At 46.5% G+C, this 23,096-nt stretch overlaps 2 protein-coding genes and 1 pseudogene across 3 annotated transcripts in view; 2 read left to right on the top strand and 1 right to left on the bottom strand.

Moving 5' to 3' along the window:
- Nucleotides 1-1,804: 1,804 nt before the first annotated feature.
- On the bottom strand, nucleotides 1,805-8,572 carry LOC144324972 (stonustoxin subunit alpha-like). The gene is made up of 2 exons (XM_077916616.1): nucleotides 8,382-8,572; nucleotides 1,805-6,437 (listed from the first exon to the last, which is right to left on the bottom strand). Exons 1-2 carry the CDS (start codon nucleotides 8,476-8,478, stop codon nucleotides 4,255-4,257), a joined length of 2,280 nt encoding a protein of 759 aa, XP_077772742.1. The 5' UTR covers nucleotides 8,479-8,572; the 3' UTR covers nucleotides 1,805-4,254.
- Nucleotides 8,573-18,870: 10,298 nt separating this feature from the next.
- The window catches only part of LOC114607877 (GTPase IMAP family member 2-like), a 56,851-nt gene continuing 52,625 nt past the window's right edge, over nucleotides 18,871-23,096 (top strand). Inside the window, 2 exon segments of the mRNA XM_077916673.1 lie at nucleotides 18,871-18,949; nucleotides 20,556-20,580. Of these exon segments, the coding sequence (XP_077772799.1) occupies nucleotides 20,562-20,580 (19 nt within the window). The 5' untranslated portion in view covers nucleotides 18,871-18,949; nucleotides 20,556-20,561.
- LOC114607677 (GTPase IMAP family member 2-like) lies at nucleotides 18,874-22,521 on the top strand (annotated as a pseudogene). Its single transcript, XR_013390287.1, has 3 exons — nucleotides 18,874-18,949; nucleotides 20,556-20,580; nucleotides 21,609-22,521. The product of XR_013390287.1 is annotated as a GTPase IMAP family member 2-like (transcript).

The following is a 23,096-nucleotide window of genomic DNA, read 5'->3' as shown; positions in this document are numbered from 1 at the left end:
CCATTTCTTCCCCAGCAGCGACTCAGCATTTCTGGGCTGCTGGGCTTTGGGCTGGTTATAGTCTCCCCCGGGGAAATAATTTTTCCTGAAAGGTGGTGGGATGTGTACGTGTTGTGCTTCTTCAAACCTGGGGGTTCCTGCTACCCACCCAAATCTGCTAATATTTCTGCTGTTAGCTAGATATTTCTGCTGTTAGCTGCTGTTAGCTTGCTCTCTCTGTGTGTGTACAATCCCTTCTGCTTTCTGTCTTATTTAATAATATACTGTAATTTCAAAACATACCACAGATTGATTGCTCAAATGGACCGCAGCTTCCTCCTTTTTGACTTTGCTAACCTGCAGCCACTTTTGTTATAATAGATATTGTTAAGTAAAATGATGTGCTGTTTCTGTGACTGAAATGCATTAAATTAATGGGTGTGTTCCTTTCTTGTACTGCAGGCCGATATGGGAACAGGATGTGCAATTTATGAAATTTATGACTTGCTTGCTTGCAAATCAGACCCTCCAAGTGTCCTTATTTTCCAGGGACATCCCTGATTTAGAGAAGCCATCCCAGTTTCTGATTTGATCCCAGAATGTCCCGCTTTTCCATAGGATGTCCCCATTTTCACTGGAGAAATGTTGGAGGGTATGGAGTTATCCGACCCCCGAGCCGTCTGAGGGCAATCCTGTATAGGGAAGGTTTGTTTGTTTTTTTTAAAAAAAGTTTAATGTTTTATTATGTTTTTATATTTGTCGGAAGCTGCCCAGAGTGGCTGGGGCAACCCAGTAAGATGTGGGGTATAAACAGTAAAATTATCATTATGGAATGGGACATCCCTATTTTCATCAGAGAAATACTGGAGGGTATGGAAAATGTAAGGAGAAACTCATTTGGCTTGTGCATGTTACCTGTTGACTTTAAAGTGAGAGCAGCTTGATCTCTTTTGCCCTGCCAACCATTCCCTTCTGCAGCTGCAGATTGTTCTGTCCCCAAAATGGACCAACCTTCTGCAAAACACAGTCTCTGTTTCCATTTCACTCGAAGACTATTGCAAACTTTGCCATGGATCCAGATTCAGTAACTGCAGTTCCTCCCATCACTGCCAGGTGTCACTGCAGGACCAGTCCTAGAGGTGATCAGCTGTCAAATGCTACAAACTGGTTTTCATTTGAATCCAGTCTCCCAGATTGCCATTGGGGATCACTCTCTCTCTCTCTCTCTCTCTCTCTCTCTCTCTCTCTCTCTCTCTCTCTCTCTCTCTCTCTCCTGCTGCGTGATGCTTGCCTTGTGAGGGGGAATACCAGAAGAGAGGCAATGTGTGTGGGGAAACAGGCACACAGCAAATTCCTCCCCTTCCTTTTCGGGGCATGCATATATAGACAATGAGGAGATTCCATTTTTGCAGGTGTGATTGTCAATAGAGATCCCGGGGTGTTAGCTAAATCTAGTCAATGAATCTGGAGTACACCCACAGGAGACAGACTTGATCATGACAGGGGAAAATCTCACATATTACCATTTCTAGTTTAGCAGATAATAATAATAATAATAATAATAATAATAATAAATTTATTATTTATACCCCGCCCATCTGGCTGGGTTTCCCCAGCCACTCCTGGTGCCTTCCAACAGAATATTAAAATACAATAATCTATTAAACATTAAAAGCTTCCCTGAAAGCCCCAAAATGTCTGCATTTATGAACCAGAATACATTTGCCATCGGATTTAGAATAATCTGAATAAATGGTTGAAACTGAGCCATTTGGCTAAGTCACGGCTGGGGAGCCATTTCCCAGGCATCTTAGTCCGTGTGGTGCAGTGGTTAGAGTGTTGGACTAGCACTTGAGAGAGCTCTGCATGAGGCAGCCGTTGCCAGTCAGAATCCTGGGAAAGATGACCCCCAGGACTTCTCTGGAGTAAGGCAGGTTCATGGGCAGACTCTTCCACAGAAGCTTGCCTGGTGCTACCATCAGTTTGGCCACCTGACAGTTCTGGATCGCAGCAAGGGGCCCGACCTGATCTGGGGCTGTCTCGACCCAGCTTGACCCAAGGCCAGATCCCTCTGAACTGGCTCAGGATTTGGGCTGATGGCTGGCTGGTGAAGGACCCTGTGTGAGAGGCAGGGAAGTAAGGATCTTCCAAGGTGGGAAGCTGGGAGAAGAAAGAGAAGCTCCCAGGTGAGAGCTGGGAGGCTCCACCCCCTTCTGTGTGGGATAAGAGTTAAGATCTACCTGTCAGAGAGGACTTTGCACCTTTCCTTCTCTTCTTTTTTAGATCAGTTTGCTTTTCAATGAAATGTAATATGAAAAGTCTGAATAAAACCTTAATTATAAAAAACTGGGGAAAGGATTTGGGCTTCAGCTGAATGTGGTGCCCAGCTCTGCTACCCAGCATGTCCTCCTGGCCCTACTAAAATCTCGTGCTGCCTCAGGTGTGGTGGAGACACTCTCTCAGCACTCAGGCTGGGTTAAGGTCCAACTGCTGGTCTGACTCCTGTATGAGGAACGGATGCCATCTTGTAATTCGCCTCAGGTAGCAAAATGTCTTGCGCAGGCCCTGCTCAGGAGACACTGATGAGACCCTTCTTAAAGAACAGAGTAGCTTTTATTTAGAGGCTGTTTCACGGCACAGCTGCAGGAAGCAGGCAGGGAGCAGTAAAACATGACTCCCCAAACATGGGAGAAATCAGTGGGCAGTTGTGGTTACAGCGTGCAGGGTTCAAAATGCAAAGTGCACAAGACATCTCCAGCAGTCAAGTTTCTCAGCAGTCTCCCAGTGCAGGGAAAGAGGCAGGATCTGGTCTGACCTAGTTGTCAGCCAGCAGAGGTGATCTGGTCATGCCCTAGTCGCCTGAGGGTGAATATGGCTTCTAGGCATGGATCCTTCAGACTGGATTTCTGCTTCAGCTCCAGGAATTCCTTGGTAGGGAGCCTCTTTGGCACTGCTGGTACAAAGAGCAATAGAATATGCTCCCCAAAAATGCAGATATATCCAGGGTTAAATGTTTTCAAAAAGAAATTATATCCTACTGGATCTTCAAAAAGACATCTAGATGGCTAGCAATAAGAAAATGAAAGAAAAAATATTACAAGTAATCACACACACAGAGATTCCAATCAGTCGCCAGTTGAAAATATACTCTGGAAACCAAGCCTTATGAGGAATGGTTGAGGGAGCCGGGTATGTTTAGCCTGGAGAAGAGGAGACTAAGAGGAGACAGGAGAAACATCTTCATATCTGAAGGGCTCCAGAGGGTAGGAACCAGACCCATGGATTCAAGTGACCAGAAAGGAGCTCTGACTAAATATTAGGAAGAACTGTCCGATGGTAAGAGTAGTTTGACTGTGGAAGAGGCTGCCTCTGAAGGTTGTGGACTCTCCTTCATTGAAGGTTTTTAAGCAGAGGTTGGGTGGCCATCTGTCATGGATGCTTGAGTTGAGTTCCTGCATTGCAGGCGTTGGACTAGATGACCCTCAGGGTCTCTTCCAACTCTCCAATTCTAAGATTCTATGGATAAGGAAGAATGGGAGAGAGATCAATCAGGCAGGTCAAAAGCTTGCTAGGACAAAGGGGCCATAAGCAGCTCCTGCCAAGAGCATTCCTGCAACACCCCAAGTTTCCAATCACGTTCCAAAGACTGCTAGGGCAGGGAGATTTATGGGCACATTCTTATGCTGGGGTGGTCAGAAGCAGCACTTCCATATGAGGCCCCATTCACTTTCCCTATTATTATTATTGGCAGTCATCGGAGATAATACAAATCCCTGGAGAGAACAGCATTTCACCCAGCACCAGTTAGCCAATAAGCTGGTAGGAACTATGACTGGGAAGCATTTTGTCTGCAGCAACAAAGGGCTTGTTCACACTTCTGTCTGTTCCGTGCCTGGGAAGCATGGTTCCCAGCAGTTTTCCTCTCGTCTCACACTTTCCAGGCACAGCTCCAAGCAATTTTGCCTTTGCCCCACTGCTTTCCCCCAGCCTGCTCTTTAGCGCTAAATCAGAACAAATGGCATTCCACGGAAAACCTGATTGCTGTTAGTTCTGATTCAGCACTAAAGATCAAGTTTCCCCGAGCGAAACTGGCCGGGAAAATGAAGATGTGGATAAGCTCACCTCACGACAGCTACAAATGTTTCCACAGCCACCTTCACGCAAATACGCACAGAGAGCAAGAGACTCTGGTCCGAATTACACTCACAGAACCTGAGCTCTCTGCTGATAGCCAAAAGCAAACAAAGGGTGCCTGAAAAGCTATACACGACCTCCTTATTTAAGCCAGTTTACAACAACTTCCCCCCATTTCCTAAGTTTGCCTCCTAGAGAGGACTTTTTTTCTTCAGTTTGATCATACAGCTTCTGCTCTCCTCTGTCTTGGAGGTATTGACAAGCTGCTCTGCTCTCGTCTCCTTCCAATGATGTGGAAACCTCAATCTCTTTGCTGGGCTCACTCTCAGCCCCACCGGCACACATGGCTGAGACTCTGAATCTGTAGGGTGTCTGGGGCTTCACACCATCCATCTCACAGAACTCTGTTTTCTTCCCTGTTCTTTTTTCAGCCCATTCATCTTTGTCCTTGCTTTTTGCTTCTCCAGCCTCTTCACGGCAGGCCACTTTGTATTCCTTTATAACTGCTCCCTGGCCAATGATCTTTGGGCTCTCCCAGGCTATACTGATTTTGGAAGACTCTGCGAATATCTCTCTCAGCTCCCCAGGAGGGCTGGTAGGAAGTGTCTGTACATATTTACTCACATTGCTGGTCTCACTAAGTCCTGGTTTGCTCCTAGCGCTGTATCGAAACTGGTATTCTGTGTTTGCGCTCAGCCCTCTCACTTGGAATGTCTCCTGACTGTCGTCAGTATTCACAGTCTTCCAATTTTCTTCTCCTGCAATCTTGTATTCTACCTGATAGCTGGAGATTGAAGCCCTCCCATACTCAGCTGGTTGAAATGTCAGCTGCACACTCTCATGTCCAATTCGGCCAATCAGTGGAGGGAGAGGTTTTGAGGGCAGCTCAAAGTTGCTGCTGAACATCTCCCCATCTTCATAGAGGTAAATGGAAGCTCCTGGGTTGTTCTGATCTGGGACAGAAGCCACAAGGAACCGGGTTTTCCCATTGGATTCATTGACCTGGGCAAAATCTGTAATGGATTTGGCAGCTTTACGAGCATTCCGATTTCTCTCTTGGTGCTCAAACCAGGCTTGACTGTTCTTGGGTGTTGACTGGCCACTGGTGGAATTTGCTGTTTCCTGAAAAAAATCTTTCTGAAGCCAGTCTTGTAAGCTCACTAAAAATGGTTCCTCATCATGTAAAGAAGTGAAGGTAAATGAGACAACAAACTCATTCACAGGATTTAGCACAATTTCTTCCAGTTTGTTCTGGGAAGATATTACTTCCATTCCACTTAGGATTCTAAGGTAAGAATTCACCAAATTAATCTCTCTTTCCTTGGCATCCAAAAACTCACTGAGTCTTTGGCTGTTGAAGGGAGACAGCTTAATAGACGTTAAAATGTCCGCCAGAACACTTTCTTCTTCCCTCCCTCCCCGGATCATAGGCAGGATTCCTGCCAGGTGTTTCTGGAAAGTCTGCTTGTGCTGCTTGCACAGATCCTTGAATCTCTTGATTTTCTTCTTTAATTCTGGGAACTTTTCAGCAACAGGATTCATAGCCAGATCATTACATCGCATGTTGATTTCATTCAGTTTCTCCAAAACAGTTTGAGCATCAAAGATCAGTGCTAAGCTGATTTCACGCACCATCTTAGCTGCTCTGGAATCTAGCTTGGTCAGTGGGTACAGCCAAACTCTGACAGGCACAGCCTTCTCTCCATCCTCCCCAAGCTTTTGGGGCAGATCGCTGTAGACTTTCATGGCATCTTGAAAAGTCACCGGATTACTTTCCAAAGAAAAATCCCCATAGAACTTGCAGCTGAAATTCTCCGTTTGGGCTTTCTCCTTCTCCTCCATCTTGACAGATGCTTCCCCTTTGATAGAGACTTTAATCAAGTTGATCGCAGCGTGGAGGCTTCCTTGTATATCTTGCACAGACTCGGAAGAAGAGACATTTCGGTCGAACACAAAGAAAGCCTGGGCTCCATACAAGATGGCAGTGACAACATGGGTGGCTGTGCCATGCTCAAAAACAGCTGGATAAGTGACATTTCGGATTCCCAAATGGCTCATGGTCAGCTGTGAATACTTGGTGGTAGTTTTGTACTGCAGAGTAACTCTGGCCTGTTTCGTGGACTTCTTGGTGTCTTGAAGGAATTTGCCTGATCCACCCACTTCAACCAATCCCACCAAAAAACTGGCTTTGAGTGATGCTGGGACATTGAGAGCAGAGGCCTTATTATCGATAGAGTCAGATGCAATGATTTCATATTCAGCCTTGGGTTGCGGTTTGATACACAAGTCCTTCTGAAGCGAGTCGTGGTCCCAAAGGGTGATTCCTGGGATAAAGCAGAGAAATATGCAAGACTTGAGTATGTCCATACAAATGTAGAACACAATTAGCCTAATGCCTAAGACTGAACAGAGAAACAAGGAGTTAAAATAGAGCTATCATTGCCCACAATGTCTGCAGTCATGAATTTTGTCCCACTGTCATCCCCAACAAAAAAGGTTTGTGCAGTTTTGTAAAACTTTGCAAAAGGCAGGGAAAATCTTTGACCAGATATGAGAGTGGAACAAATGTGAACATTTCATGAGCTTCTGTTGTACAGGCCTCAGAAAGGGGGTGGGCACTGGCTCAGCAGCAGGGATAAGATTCAATCACCACCATTTAGGGCTGTGAACGTCTCCTGATTGAGGCCATAGAGAGTTGGTGCTAGTTGTTGACTGGCACGGAAAAAGTGGGTATATATAAGGAGAATTCCCTGGGGGCCAAGATCCAAGTCGGGGCAAAACACTTTGGTGAGAGAACATCAGCAGATTTAAAATCACAAAATATGCAGCAAAGCAAAGTATGAAAATTTACGCTGTCAGACGTTTAAAATATGTGCTTGTGAGTTCCTTCCAAAATAGTGTCGTCCCCCCACCCGGCATTGAAAAAGACCACATCTTTGGTAAATTCATAATGGTTTACTTAAAAACTTTCCAAAGGTCAGATTCATGTCCTTTTCCATACAGCAGTCAGAAAAGGACAGGGAGTAAAACTTGGCTTAGTTACTGTCAGGGAACTGCCATCAGCTCAGAGGCGAGAGCAGCTGTGTTACAGTGGGGAAGAGATGCAGGGCTCGGAGGATGCTAGAGAGAGCCGCAACACCGAGCCTGAGCAAAGCGAGGGGGAGGAAGGTCTCCCTTTGCCCACGCCCTCTCTGCGCAGTCGATTTAAGCGCAGAGAGGGAAGGTGTAGGATGGGGGTCAAAAGACTGCTCTGCTGGGGAAAGTTTAAGGACCGCCCACTCCCAGATGCTGCTAGCGACTGAGCAAACATGCAATTGAGACGCTCTGCACAGTGAATGTTTTGGATAGATAATAAAGCTTTGAAAAGACCAGTGGGAGTCTTGCCTGTTCGTTCTTGAGCAACCACGCTGGCACACATAACAGTTACAGTGGTGAAAGTTGTTAAATTATTGGTACAGGAACACAACAATGGATTACAGTCCCTCCAGGTGTCCCAGTTTTCCAGCGACAGTCTTGGATTTACAGAAGCCATCCCGGTTTCTGATTTGATCCCTGAATGTTTCGCTTTCCCTTAGGCGTAGGACATCCCTATTTTCATCAGAGAAATGTTGGAGGATGTGGAGTTATGTGACCCCTGAGCCAAGGAGAAAAGTAACTAGACAACCTATAGAAGACATCTGAAGGCAGCCCTGTATAGGGAAGTTTTTTTTATGTTTAATGTGGTATTTTTCAAGAAAAAAAGATGCCAGAACTCTCCATGAATGCTTCCCTTGTTCTCTTATAATGCAATGGTGCCCACCTGAGAGGTGCCAGAACTGAGTTCTGGCAGGTTCTGGCTGAATAAAAGTCCTGTTTTTTTTACCTACAGTAATAATTGTGGAAAGATGTATTCTTAATGGCCTGCACAGGCCTGGTGGAGTAGAAAGGTTTTCAGCAAGCTTTTAAAAATTGAAACAGAACACACCTGCTGAATCTTTATTGACAGATGTTGATGATGATTTGGGCCAAGACTATGCCAGCAAGCTTAAGGAGCAAAGACGCTATCACGGGCAAGAAGACTTCTTTTTAATAAATGGAAGTCTTGTCCAAATGAAGAGAACATAAAGGAGCACAAACTTTGGCAAAAAATGTGGAAGCAGACAGTAATGTTGAAAACGAATTTGAGGAGCATATTTAGCACTGAAACTGCACTGTTTGGGCCAACTACTAATCTTGATATGAATAATGTTTCCCTTTTCAGCATAAGCTCTTCCTTGCACCAGCTCTACCTGGGATGAGGGCATCTTTACGACAGTCGTACAGCATCCCCAGCTGGAATGGGCGGCCCAGGGCTGGTATTTTAACCGGGTTGTCTGATCTGTCCATGGCTCAGGTCCAGGTTGCTCTCCTGCCTTCACCTTCCTGCAAGAAACAAGAGATGTGAAGGACTCTGGAAATATTATTTGGCATGCAAAGCGTGTGGGGAAAAGAGGAAGGCCAAAAAACGGGGGGCAAAGGGATCATGTGCCAATGGGGGCTCTGCTTGGACAGGATTCCTAGGCCCAGCTTACAAGACAAGGCTGCTCATGTTTGCTCCTATTTCTTTCCCTTTTCGTAGAAATTTAGATATCCAAGGAGGGCTTCCTTCAGAGTAGTATCCTTACCCCACATTCAAGGAGACCAGGACCACACCTGATGGGGCATTAGGTACCTCCAGCACCCAGCTGTTCATCCCACCACATTCCCTAGTGTGATATTCTACTAGGGAAGGTCATCCTAACCACCTTGCAGCTTTTTAACCTCCTTCTTAAATTGTGGTGCCCAGAACTGGACACAGTATTCCAGGTGAGGTCTGACCAAGGCAGAATAGAGTGGGACTATTACTTCCCTTCATCTGGACGCTAGACTGCTGTTGATGCAGCCTAGGATTGCATATGGGTTTTTTTTGGGGGGGGGGGTTTACTGCTGCATCTCACTGTTGACTCATTTTAAGCTTGTGGTCTACTAAGACCCCTGGATCCTTTCAACATATTCTGCCAGCAAGCCAGGTATCCCCATCTTATATTTGTGCACCTATTTATTACTTCTAAGTGCAGAAACTGACATTTTATCCCCATTGAAATCAGTGTTGTTAGTCTCGCCCCAGTTCTTTAGTCTGTTACAGTCATATTGAATATTGATTCTCTCTTATTCAGTATTAACTACCCTTCCCAGTTCAGTGTCATCTGCATATTGGATGAGCATCTCTTTCTGTCCAATCAACAAACACAAACCCTGGTTAAGTGCCAAGACTTTGCCTGTGCTCACAAAATCTGCTAAGGAGATTTCAGGCTTGCTGCCTTGAGCTGCAGTCACTATAAACCTTGTCTACATGTATGCCCTGCTGTCTTGTATGTATTCTATATTCATTATGAATTTTTTTTAATGTATTCTATATTAACCTTGTTTATGATCGACATTTTTGTATTCACTCTTAGGAAGTTTGATTCTTGCTAGATTAGAAAAATAAACATTAATGCCTACTCTCATCACCTCAGTTAAACAGAGTTCAAGGCACTACACATTTCAGCAGCACAAGAGATCTGACAAGGAAATGGGTTCTGCAATTTGCCACCTGCTCTCAGCCTCTCTTCCTGGGCAGCAGACCTTTCATTCAATCACTTTGTAAGGAGGGAAGATTTGTCCTATAAGAGTAGGGAAAAGCCAAAGGTGTGAGATAGCAGAAGTGGAGTTGGAGCTGAGTTCCACCTATGCTCTGATTGTGCTTGCAGAAAGATTTGAAGATCCCTCAATTTCTCTTGATACCCCCAGCTTTCTCCCAGGATGAGGCAAAAGGAAAGGTAGGGCAGAGAGGGAGAGAAAGAGATCTGATGCAGGTCTCCCCCAAATTGAGAGGATTAAGAGCAATCTCACACATGCTGCAGTCTTAAAATAGGAGAAATGGGCAGAGAGCAGAGAAGAATAAACAGTGGGAGATGCCATCAATGACTGAAGTACTTTTCTCATTAATTGATGGAGACTGGTAAAACAAACCAAGAGAACACACAGAAATGTCCAGGATGCAATAGCCCAGATGGTCCACAGCCGCCAGCCCCATCCCTCCTGCAAGGAAGCAACTGGCAGCAGCAGAGGTGCTCAGCATCTTAGGAGCCAGGCCAGGGGTCCCCCTAGTCCCACCCCAAAGCCCAGGTGACCCTTGCACTGCAGCCTTCATTCCTTTGCTCCAAGTCTGGGCCCTGTCAGGATGGATTCGTGGCCTTTCCAAAGAGCCAGAGAGCAGGAGGCGAGGGCATCATCAGCACAAGATCCCCGTCACCCAGTCCCCTCTGCAATATGCCAGCTGGAACCGTTTGCAGCAGCCGTGCAAAAGAAGCCTTTGACAACAAAAGAAGCCGTGACAACTTCTAATGTGCAAAAGCATCTTGCTAGAAACGTGGAAATTGGATGACTCTCCCTTTCCCTCTTGCTTGAGTGATCTCAGGGGAACAGTACGACTTGCGTTGGTCCCTTCTGAAAGCACAAGTCTGTTTCAGGCACAGAAGCCACTTCTCCTCTTATCTATTCAGGAATGACAAAGTGCAAGGGGAAGAACCTCACGCCTCCCCAGCACCAAGTTGTGGGTCCGAGGGAAATGTGGGGTTCCTCTGCCTCTCGGGTGCTTCTGCAAGCGCCCCGGAAGACTCAGTGGGGCGAGCAGAGTCGTCTCCGCTTGGCAATTCTCTTTTGGTGAATGAGAAACAAGTCAGAGAAGCAAGCCTGAGAAAGGGCTCTGGGCTGCTAGCCAGAAATATTTGGTGGCACTGCAGGGTGAGAGGGGGGCTGGATTCGCCCCTCCCCGTGTTATTCCTCTCTGAACCGAGTCCCGGGTCCACACGAGAGAGAGAGAGAGAGAGAGAGAGAGAGAGAGAGAGAGAGAGAGAGCAACGCCCATCAAGCGCAGCTGCTCTTTTCTTTGACAACGCGGAGAAGAAGGTGCGGTTCTCTTTCTGCATGTGGGAACCCCAGAGGTCGCCTTGCGCAGAGTGGGGCCCTCGCTCCGTCTCGCGCAATGTCGCCTGCACTGACTGGCAGGCGCTTCCCAGGCGCAAGTCTCTCCCCCAGGCCCACCTGGAGAGGCCGGGGGTCAAACCTCGGACCTTCTGCATGCAGGGCAGCTGCTCTACCGCTGAGCTGATTCTCCCTCTTGGCGAAAGATTCCCTTGCTCTGAGTTCGAGTGCGGATGGGCTGGAGAGAGCAGAAGAGGGAAGGGGGAGATTCCACTTTGACCGGCGAGCCGAGGTCTTGATCCCTGAATTCAGTGATTTGGGAAGAGATGCCGACGAAGGATTGGTTTTTCAGAGGGACCCTTTCTCTTTCCTCTGCCTCTCCTTTCTCTATCCAATTTAATAGAGAGATTTATTTCTTGCAGGGAGAAGCTGTGTGCCGAAAAATCCCTGGTGTGGGGCAGAAGAAGGCATTTCCATTTCTCCCCCCTACTGATTTTTTCTTTGTCTTTTTGTACCCCCCCCCCCCAAAATGGCAAAAGAGACACTTGCAGCTCTAATTCTGGGATTTGTCAGTCTCCATGTCTGCAAATTTCAGGCAATTCTGGCGGGGGGGGGAGGAGGGGAGGGGGAAAGGACTTGTTCTTTTAAAAATAAACTTTAAAACCCCTAGAAGGATGTTCCTGCAGATTGTCAGGCTCCTTTAACTGCTAATTTAATCAAAGGGGAAAGATTTATGATTATACACGCAAGCCAAAGTTTTGCTTCCGAGAGCTCTAACCCAGCCTCTAACAGCAGGTCAAACAAAGCAGACCTTGAGCATCTCTGAGGCAGGTTGAGATACAGGAGACTTAAAGTCAAACCTTGTGGCTGCTGCTCCCAGTTCCCAAATACCAACCTGTGGTCAGTCTGATGTGCGGGTCTCCCTCCGTGTGGGTCTCCCTCTGTGTGGGTCTCCCTCCGTGTGGGTCTCCCTCTGTGTGGGTCTCCCTCTGTGTGGGTCTCCCTCTGTGTGGGTCTTTCTCTGTGTGGGTCTCCTCCTCCTGCTGCTCTTGGCTGCTTCTCCAAGAACTACAGAAGACCAAATGCAGCTCCTCTGAAATTTTCCACCCAGAGGGCAGTTTTGTCCTCTCCTGTAACCAATAGAAGGAGGTGGACGTGGAGATGCTCCTTCAGGTAACAGGACCGAGGCCAATTAGGGCTTTAAAGGTCAACACCAACACTTTGAATTCTGCTCGGAAATGTACAGTGGTACCTCAGGTTAAGTACTTAATTCGTTCTGGAGGTCCGTTCCTAACCTGAAACTGTTCTTAACCTGAAGCACCACTTTAGCTAATGGGGCCTCCCGCTGCTGCTGCCTTGCAATTTCTGTTCTCATCCTGAAGCGAAGTTCTTAACCTGAGGTATTATTTCTGGGTTAGCGGAGTCTGTAACCTGAAGTGTCTGTAACCCAAGGTACTACTGTACCAGAACCCACAAATAATAGGGAAGTTGAGCCTGGCCTGTATCTGAACGGAGTGCTGCTTGAAGCAACTTGGAACAGCTTCCTGAGCAGCACCTGACGGTGACTTCTCCTCCTCAGATATTTGCCTATTTCTGGATTGCTTTAGATCAGGAGGCCAGCACTGGGATTAGGAGACCAGCATTTGATCTACCTTGAAAACGAAAGTAGGTTTCTGCCAGCACAGAAATAGCTGGACCAAGGCATTCTGCCACTGACTATAACAGCACCTGGTTTACGGGAAAAGCCTTGGAAATCGTGCCATGGAGCGGGGTGGGCAGAGAGAAAGGAGGTTTGCTGGTGCTGCAGAAATAGTGCAGAGGCTCACAATTTCTTCCCTCCAATGACAGAAGAGAATTGAGGCCTTTCGGGTTGCCACACCCCACCCTCAGCCAATCAGCACCCCAAGGTGCCGTCCCTCTCCCATGCCCCAGCCCCCTCAACTCACCTCACTTCATATCTGAACATATTTACCTTATTTCTCCAAAAATATTATTATTATTGCTATTATTACTATCTGTTGAAGCCATATACCATTTATTTTATGTTTTATGTTACAAACCCATACAAGCAGTAAACTACTGAATGTTTGCCATTGCAAAGAAAGAAAGAAAGAAAAAAGAGAGAGAGAGGGAGAGCAGACCAGGCAGGGCCAGGATGGTGCCAACCCTGATTACTTTGTGAGTTTCATTAGTTCTCTCCTGGACTCCTTTGGCAGGTAAAAGGTAAAAAGGTAAAGGGATGCCTGACCATTAGGTCCAGTTGTGGCCGACTCTGGGCTTGCGGTGCTCATCTCGCTTTATTGGCCGAGGGAGCCGGTGTACAGCTTCCGGGTCATGTGGCCAGCATGACTAAGCCGCTTCTGGCGAAGCAGAGCAGCGCACGGAAACGCCGTTTACCTTCCCGCTGGAGTGGTACCTATTTATCTACTTGCACTTTGACGTGCTTTCAAACTGCTAGGTTGGCAGGAGCAGGGACCGAGCAACGGGAGCTCACCCCATCACGGGGATCCGAACCACCGACCTTCTGATCAGCAAGTCCTAGGCTCTGTGGTTTATCCCACAGCGCCACCCGCGTCCCTCCTTCGGCAGGTGGCGGCCCCTAATTCATTGCAGGGTTGATGTTTTAACATGGAGTGAACAGAGGGCAGAGTCCCCTTCATCTTGCATATCTGCAGACCTGCAGGGGTTCAATAGAGCTGGACCAAATCTTAAACAAAAACCAGTAATGGTCTGGTCGAAATAGCTTCCTTTGAGAAACACCATGCTATGTTGTACTTCATTTGGGGGGCAAAACAAGTTACTTCTCTTGAAGTCAGGGAGGTCTTGTTCCGGTGACATTCGGTTAGGTCTGGGATTTTTTCTTTCTATGCGGTATGTGACATAGCTTAATTGGTGGAGCCATACGGACTGCTATGGCAGATAGAATAACCGAAGAACAAATTTTGAAGGCGAAATTGTGCTCTGTCCTGCTTTCGGCTTCTGGCCTGCTGGTATTCAGGAATGAAAGCCAGAGTGGCTGGGGCAACCCAAGCAGGTGGGCAGGGTACAAATAATAAGAGTGTTGTTGTTATATATAGATTATTTTTTTAAAAAAGTAAATCCATATTATGGGAGGTTTTTCAAGAGAGGTTGGGTGGCCGTCTGTCTGGGATACCTTAGGGGGTGGACTAGATTTCTTCCAGCCGTACATTTCCAAGATTCTATCACCCCTTGAACTGAGCAAGAGAAAGTGGACGATAAAAGGATTTAAAATAAATACATAGCAATTTAATTTAATTTTGATAATTCCTTCTTTGGGGGCTTGGGCATTGTTGTTTGATGTCAGTATTCCTGAAGGAGCGTCTCCACTCCCATCGTTCTGCCCGGACACTGAGGTCCAGCTCCAAGGGCCTTCTGGCGGTTCCCTCACTGCGAGAAGCCAAGTTACAGGGAGAGGGCCTTCTCGGTGGTGGCACCCGCCCTGTGGAACGCCCTCCCATCAGATGTCAAGGAAATAAACAACTATGGTATATGACTTTTAGAATACATCTGAAGGCAGCCCTGTTTAGGGAAGTTTTTAATGTTTGGTGTTTTATTGCTTTATTATTAATAATAATATTCTGTTGGGAGCTTCCCAGAGTGGCTGGGGAAACCCAGCCAGATGGGTGGGGTAATAATAATAATAATAATAATAATAATAATAATAATATATAATATATATAATAATAGTAAATAATACAACAAAAATAAAAATAGTTGTTGTTGATGATGATTCTTCTAACAGTGCCTCCATTGACCTATGACTGGAAGAATTGCAATAACGCACCTAAAGCACTCTGGTTCCCAAGATTGACAAGATTTCTGCTCCCCCCCCCCCATTTCTTCCCAATGCTTTTCCTGTAAACCAGCTTGTTTACCAGCACTGACAGACATTGGCAGCTGGTGTGTCTGACCATGCCAGAGGAAACCCAATCCATGGCAGAATTACTTTCGCTTTCTACTCAGATCAAATGTTTGTCTCCTGATGCTAATAAGTTCAGGAAAACAGACAAGAGAAGCTGCGGATAAGGCTGTCCAGGACTGTATCCAAGTGAGGGCAGAGAGGGCAGCTGTGATTGCCAAAGAGGTGGTGAAATATACTCGGAGTCGAGAGTGGATTTCATGCTCTTTATTCAGCACATAGTGGTGAGGCGGAATGGAAGTTCCCCCAGAATGTCTGCTTTATATACACGATTTACACATTGGGCCCCACGTGATTGGCTAATTCCGGGATTCTCCTGTAGGCCAATCAGGTTGCGGATTCACTTCCACCTGGAGCTGGATTGGGTGGCTCCTGTGGACCAATCAGACTGCTGCATTCTGAATCCTATTGTTCTAGGATCAATCAGACTGCTGCATTCTGAATCCTATTGTTCTAGGACCAATCAGACTGCTGCATTTTGGATCCTATTGTTCTAGGACCAATCAGACTGCTGCATTTTGGATCCTATTGTTCTAGGACCAATCAGACTGCTGCATTCTGAATCCTATTGTTCTAGGACCAATCAGACTGCTGCATTCTGAATCCTATTGTTCTAGGACCAATCAGACTGCTGCATTCTGAATCCTATTGTTCTAGGACCAATCAGACTGCTGCATTTTGGATCCTATTCAATTCAGTACATAACAGGTGGTGTGTGGGCATGGGATTGTGAAGAGGGGCGAGGGAATCTGAAACTACCCAAATTTAACTGCCCAAATTTTGTTGCTAAAAGTTAGAACAACCTGCAACACCAGCAGCTTTTGTCAAATGTCCTGATTTCAGTGGCAATCTCCCCGTTTTAGTTGCTGTTGACAGAGAGATTTAGGGATTTTGTTTATTTTGAATGGTAACCACCCTTTGCTCTTAGGAACTGGCTGGTTAGTTGTCATTAATGTGTAAATAACTCGTATCATTTGCAGTGACAAGAATCTAGAGAGTGACTTGGTGGGAGCAAGAGAAATGTCTGCTTGTTTGGTTTCAGACTCTTCCTTGGTAAGTATTAAGAAAGATGCCTGGAAAAGGCTCCAGTTTAGCAGATGGAAAGTATTTTCTGCAAGGAAACACCAGTGCATATACCAAATTCCTACAATCTTTTAAGAGGATTTACAAAGTATTGTAGCTCTGTAGCTAGGCAGGCTTGTGCAGCTGCTGGTTGAAGCCCCCTGGGGGAGATGTCTCCAGATGTGAGCCAAGGGAATCCTCCTTAATGGGCTTGGGGTGGAGGATGCAGAATGGAAAGAAGCAGAAGTCCCAGCAAAGGAGGAAGGGATGGAAAAACTTACGGAATATGCAGAAATGGCAAAACTTACCGGAAGAATAAGAAATCAGGATAACAAACTTTTTATAAAAGAATGGAAATGGATTACTGAATTTTTACAGATAAAAACATTAGCAGGATTACTGTAATGATTACTGTAAAAACCTGCAGTTTTATAAGAGTATATATTTACAGTAGATAAATAAATGAGCAAGTTAAATGAATTTGGATATGCAGAATATATTTTTGAAAAAGAATAATTTAAGGAATCGCAGAAAGAGGGGGAAGGAAGTCAAAATTTGGAAATGTTAAATTGTTTGTAAAACTAATGAAATGTATAAATTTGAAAAATATAAATAGAAGACTAAAAGAAAAAAAAGAAATGAGTGCCATGTGATGTGCCAGAACATCACCAGCGTTGGCTGGAGAGTCAACTCCCAATCTATAACAACAACAACAACAACAACAACAATAATAATAATTTTTATTTATACCCCGCCCTCCCCAGCCAAGGCCGGGCTCAGGGTGGCTAACAAGCAATAATAAAAACAAGTTGAAAGAATACAACTTAAAACAAGATTAAAATACAACATTAAAATATTGAAACATTAAAATATTAAAATGCAGCCTCATCACAGGAGGAGAAAGGAAAAAGAAAAGAGAGGGAGGGAATCAAATTGGCTCCAAGCCAAAGGCCAGGCGGAACAACTGCAGGGCCCTGGTCTCATGAGGCAGAGCGTTCCACCAGACCAGAGCCAGTGTTGAAAAGGCCCTGGCTCAGGTTGAAGCTAATCTGACTTCCTTAGGGCCCGGGACCACTAGGGTGTTGCTATTTATGGACCTTAAGGTCCTCCGTGGGGCATACCAGGAGAGGCGGTCCCATAGGTACGAGGGTCCTAGGCCGTGAAAGGCTTTAAAGGTCAAAAGCAGCACCTTAAATCTGACCCTGTACTCCACCGGGAGACAGTACAGCTTGAAAAGCACTGGGTGAATATGCTCCCATGGCAGAGACCCCGTGAGGAGCCTCGCTGCAGCATTCTGCACCCGCTGGAGTTTCTGGGACAGCTTCAAGGGCAGCCCCGCGTAGAGCGAATTACAGTAGTCAAGCCTGGAGGTGACCGTCGCATGGATCACTGTGGCCAAGTCGGGGCAGGAAAGGCAAGGGGCCAATCTAGTCAGGTTTGATGCAGAGAATGGGAATTGCACCATCTTCTCCTTTGCCCCAGGCAGCAAAATGTCTTGGGCCGCTCCTGCCTTGAGGATGGGAGATGGTGGCTGCAGCTGAGGGCAGCAGGATGAGGAAGGGATGCATCTGGCCCAAGGGAGCAACGAGCCATGGACCGTCTCCCGGGCAAAGGAAGAGAGGACCTCAACCTTCAGCCGGTGGCTTTCCCAATGGGCACCTTTCGCCAACAGGCCATTTGAACCTGGACAAAGATGGACCTGTGGGCTTGGGCCCCACTGACCTTTCCTTTCTTTGGGTCCAACCCCCATTGCCCCCAGTCCACCCCCGATTCTCTCTGCAGATTGACACCCTCATCATCTTTTAAAAAGTGATGGGGGGAGAGGCGTCAGCATGACTTAGCTTATGGGGTTTAGGAAAAGCTCCAAAGCCATTTACAAGAGTCAAATACAATCCTAAAAACGCGTAAGCATAATAAACATCTCCTTAAGGGGATCGAGGGGGCCCTGTGGGCGATGCCGAGCAACATCATGACGTCATACGTGTGATGCTGTGTGATGCTGCATGACATCATGCATGAGACATTGCTCAACACCTTGAATCTTCTGTCTTCTTTGGCGATCCCTCGTAGCTGAGTAAGATTGTCTTCCATAAACACGGTTTTAACAGTGACTTTGGAGGCCAGTTCTGGATCCACACGTCCTTCCACAGTGGGGACATTGACTTCCAGGTGGGAGTTGATCACGGTGTGGATTTGCCAAGCGTGCCTTCCTCTTAGCACGTTTCTCCCTTGCGTCCTGAGTTCGAGTGTTTTCAAAGCCCAGGACACCTTTGGTCAAGGCTGTTCTCCAACTGGAGCTCTCGCAGGCCAGTGTTTCCCACTTGTCGGTGTTTATACTACATTTTTAAAGATTTGCCTTGAGCCTTTGAACCTCTTTTGCTGACCACCAGCATTACACTTTGTGAGAACACCCTGAATATTAGGAGACTCGTCCCCCTCAGCCCCTGCCAGGCATCATTCTGTGCACTTCTCAGTATAGTATGGTGCTGATGATGTCAAGGCTGCAAGTTCGATGGGGCAGCTGCATATTCCTGCATTGCAGGGGGCTGGACTGGATGACCCTCGGGTCCCTTCCAACTCTGTAATTCTCTGATTCTGCGAGCCTCTCGTGCGCTCGCCTTTTCTCTAAGCTGAAAAGCGCCCGACGCCGCCACCCACCGCCCAAACCAGCTGCTGGTTCTCCAGGCAGCCACTGGGGGGAATTCTTGTCCTGCTCCTTCCAAGCAAAAGAGGACCTAATTCAGCTGCTACTTTCATTTTCCCTTCGGAGAAGCAGCTCGTCTCTCGCTCCCGTTCGCTGCAGGAAAACGCAAACCGGCGTGGAAGACGACGCGGGACGAGGAAGGATCTGCCGAAGCAGCTGAGGAGGTGAGGTCTGCCATCTGGGAAGGGCAGAGTGGTGGAGAGAAGGAGGGAGAAGAGGATCTGGTTGCAAAAGGAGCCCCTGCTGCAAGAGGACCCGGGAGACGCCCCTGTCTCGCTTGCAGCCCTGGGCAGCCTCTCCGCGCTCCTGGGCGCACCTTCCTCGCTCAGAAGCAGCTCCCTTCAATATGCCCAGACAGACCAGGCTGGGTCCCTGCCCTCAAGCTTCCTAGGGAGGCAGCAGCTGGGTTTAGCCTGTTGCAACAAAAGGCAAGGAAGGATCCCTGTGGAGGATCCTTAAAGGCTGATCGACCGAGTGTGGCTTAAGAGTGCGCCCGAACTGGGGCTTCTCTTCCACCACAAACAGGAACAGGGGAGTTGCAGGGTTGTGTTTGTCAGGGACCCTGTCCTCCTTCTGGCGCTTGCTGAAATTATTCCTTACCCTCCGCAATCTTTTTCCGATGAAAATAGGGACGTCCTATCCCATAATAATATTAATAGTTGTATTATTTGTACCCATCTGACTCGGTGGCCCCAGACACTCAGGGAGGCTTCCAACGTGTATATATAAAAGCATAACCAAACATTAAACAGCTTCCCTATCCAGATGTCTTCTAAAGGTTGTCTAGTTACTTATCTCCTTGGCTCGTGGGTTCCCTAACTCCAGGCCCTCCAACATTTCTCCAACATCCTGAACCTGGATGTCTCTGTTGGTTAGAGCCAAGGTTGCAGGTTTGATCCCCGTTTGGGGCAGCTGGATATTCCTGCATTGCAGGGGGTGGACTAGATGACTCTCGGGGTCCCTTCCAATTCTACAATTCTATTATTCTAAGGAAAAGCGGGACATTCTGGGATCACATCTGAAACTGGAACGGTTTCTGTAAATCTGGGACTGTCTCTGGAGCATAGGGACACTTGGAAGGCCTGTTAACCTTGTTTAGACAAGCCTATTCAGATGCTTAGACAGCTGGCGAGACTTTTAATCTGTTCTTAGGTCTTGTCATTTTAACTTTTTAACTCAGCTTTAAAGTCATTGTTAATTCTTATTAATGGTGATTTTATCTTTTGGCAAAATGCTTTGAGGTTCTTCTTCTTCTTTTTTTTACAATCAAGGGGTGCATATTTTTATGAAATGAATAAATTAAACAAACACTCCACCAGAATATAAATTTCATTATTTGCACCCCACACGCCTGACTGGGTTGCCCCAGCTACTCTGGGCGGCTTCCAACAGATCTAAACACATAATAAAACATCAAATGTCATATAAAGCCTTATATGCTTAGACTGATGTTTGCCAGGCGCTCTCTTCAGGGTGAGGGGGGTGTTCTTCTGCTTGCAATACATGAAAATAATATTTGAAATTAATAATAATAACGTTTTTAATTGAATTCTGTTTAAGTGCCACCTGAGGAAAGAGCCACAGCGTTTGGGCACAGTTCAGTGGGTGTTTCCTTTCTCATTGCTTGCAAAATATTCTGAACATTTTTATGTCTGAAATGTGCTGTTTCTCCTTTGAGATACCACATGTCTGAACTAGGGGTGGGGTGCTGGGTTTGCAGATGGAAGGCTGCCTGAGAATATCATCTTGATTTCTTGCCATTTTTTTCAGGGGAAGATGGACGGGACCAGAGGAGGTAAGGAAGGGTTCCAGTGACTCAGAGGCAGATTGACTGCTTGGGGTGGGGTGGATTATTCCAGATCTATTTCGCAGGAGTTTTTCACAGCACCCCCAATGACATTTATTTTATTTATTTGCAGAAAAAATATTGTTATACCAATGTGTAATATTTTGGGATTTGGGGAGGTGGGATTTGCCTGGGTGGGATGCCATCCTGACACACATCTGCAGGAACCTAGAAAGATGCCCTTGGCTGCATCAGGCTGCTGGTTCGCCCGGCTCATTCTTGCCTGCACTGACCAGAGCTTGAAGAGTTAATCTAGAAAAGGAACGAGCTCTTGTTCCAATTCAAGATGCCCCCAGAGGAACAGATTCCACTTCCCGGCTGTCCTGTTATGAAACGAACTTGTTTGGTTCATGCTCAGTTACAAGATGCTGTGAAGAAGTATGAAATATACTTGCGTAGCTGTTTATACCAATGGTCCTCTGGAACTATTTATGGTTTCTTGGTTAGCCAGTCATTTGAATAATTATTATTTATATGTGCCCTGAGATTTGTGGATGAGGGACAGTATACAAATCATCATCATCATTATCATTATCATAGGTACTTTGTGTGATATTTTACATGAGTTGGTGCTATATAAACACACACACACACACACTTCTGTTTTACAATTTAAAATACTCATTTTAACATCCTTAAAATATCAATGACTTCCCTTCTTCTCTTTCCATGGTTCATTTTGCATATCATAAATCCCTGCATATTTTACAAAAAACTAAACCATTCAGTATTCCATTATTGCATCCATCAAAACTTATTTACACTGTTGAATTTATCAGGTGTACACAAACGTTTCCCAATCTGTTCTTCTTCTGCTTTTATTTATACATGTGTGTGCTTTACATATCCATTCAGTCTCTCTGAGGATCAGAAAACAATATAATTCTCAACAATCACATATTAAGAGGGATCCCACCAGAAGTGGTTGCTCTGATATTTTTGCTGACCAGCTCTTTGCTGTCTTTCAAAACCCGCAGGAAATAGGGGAGAACTGAGGATTCTCCTTGTGGGCAAGACTGTAGGTGGCAAAAGCGCCACAGGAAACAGCATCCTTGGCCAGAAGCTCTTTGATTCGAAACTTCAGGCCAGGACAACCACCTTGTCCTGCCAGAGGGCGTCTTGCACTTGGAGAGGCTATCCTGTGTCCGTGATTGACACAGTGGATATTTTGGGCACCGGAGATTGCGATGAAAGGCTGGACCAGGAGACCAAGCGCTGCCTTGACCTCTCTCAGCCTGGCCCTCATGCGCTCGTGTTTGTGACCCAGGTGGGCCACTTCACCGCGGAGGACGAGGAGGCAGCCCAGCGAGTCCGGGAGATGTTTGGGACAGAGGCCATGAAGCACACCATCCTCTTGTTCACCCGCAAAGAAGCCTTAGAAGGCAACTCCTTGCAGGATTACGTGATGCAGTCAGATAACGAGGCTGTCCGGAAGCTGGTCCAAGAATGTGGGGGGCGCTTCTGAGCTTTTAATAACAGGGCGGCATTAGGAGAACGGGAGGACCAGGTCTCTGAGCTGATGGAGATGGTCCTGGAGATGGTCCAGGGGAATGCAAGGCCATACCTGGAGACGCCCATCATGGAGGCAGCGCTTGGATCTTACATGGCAGAAGGCAGGAAAAGGGCCAAGGGAGAGGGGGAAGGGAAAGCTCACAAGGGTTTCAGCTACACAAAAATATTTATCGCCTTATGTGCATGTGGTGCAGTGCTTTACCTGTTACTTTACCATTGTAATCGTTCCTCTTAATATCTCCCCTTTAGCAAAGCTGGGGATTTTTAAAGCCAGCCCACCAGCTTCTTATGAGGTGTCAGGAGAAAAACAAATAAAGTAATGAACAAACCGGATTGTCTGGGTGCAATGTCCTAAGAATCACCTGCTTAGTATTTTATTTGCCATTGTATCAGTTGCAATGCCCCTGTGACTCTGGACAAACAGAAACAATAGAGCATGTTCTTCTCCACTTCCTATATTACAGAGACATTTGTATTAGCCTCCTCTCCCCATTACACCACAAGTACTCCAAGGTGCACAGGACAATTTTATACCTCCCTGCTGCTGTCAGATCCCAACCCTGCTACAACATACGACGTTGCCAGATTCTGCACAGCAGCGCTCAAGATCCATCGGATGATGACCTGCACCACAAACACGATTTCATGAACACTCACATGATAGTGCTCTCTAAACTGATAGTTGTAGTCTTTTATATACTAATCTTTTATGCTCCTCCACATCCATTTAATGCTCCTAACCCCTCCTTTAGTTTCTTTTAGATTCTTATAGTCTTTTAGATATACGGTACAGAATGCTCCCCATGCATGGTGAATAGGCTGAGCGTAATTTCTGGAAAGGTTTGCACCTCTAGCGGTGGAAATCAGGTAGCGGACTTGCAGCATGATTTTGCATGAGTGATGGAGGGGGGGCTGAGAGAGGATCTCCCACCCCCTTCCTTGCCCAGCTCCAA

Source organism: Podarcis muralis, chromosome 12 (genome assembly GCF_964188315.1).
Source record: "Podarcis muralis chromosome 12, rPodMur119.hap1.1, whole genome shotgun sequence".
Classification (NCBI taxonomy): Eukaryota; Metazoa; Chordata; class Lepidosauria; order Squamata; family Lacertidae; genus Podarcis; species Podarcis muralis.
Note: the sequence above shows the minus strand (reverse complement) of the source record. Positions and strands in the feature narration are given on the sequence as shown.

Coding starts and splice junctions, on each gene's coding strand:
- LOC144324972 (XM_077916616.1), bottom strand. CDS start 8,478: ATGGACAGATCAGACAACCCGGTTAAAATACCAGCCCTGGGCCGCCCA. Junction 6,438..8,381: donor TAAAGATGCCCTCATCCCAG/GTAGAGCTGGTG, acceptor GCTTTATCCCAG/GAATCACCCTTTGGGACCAC.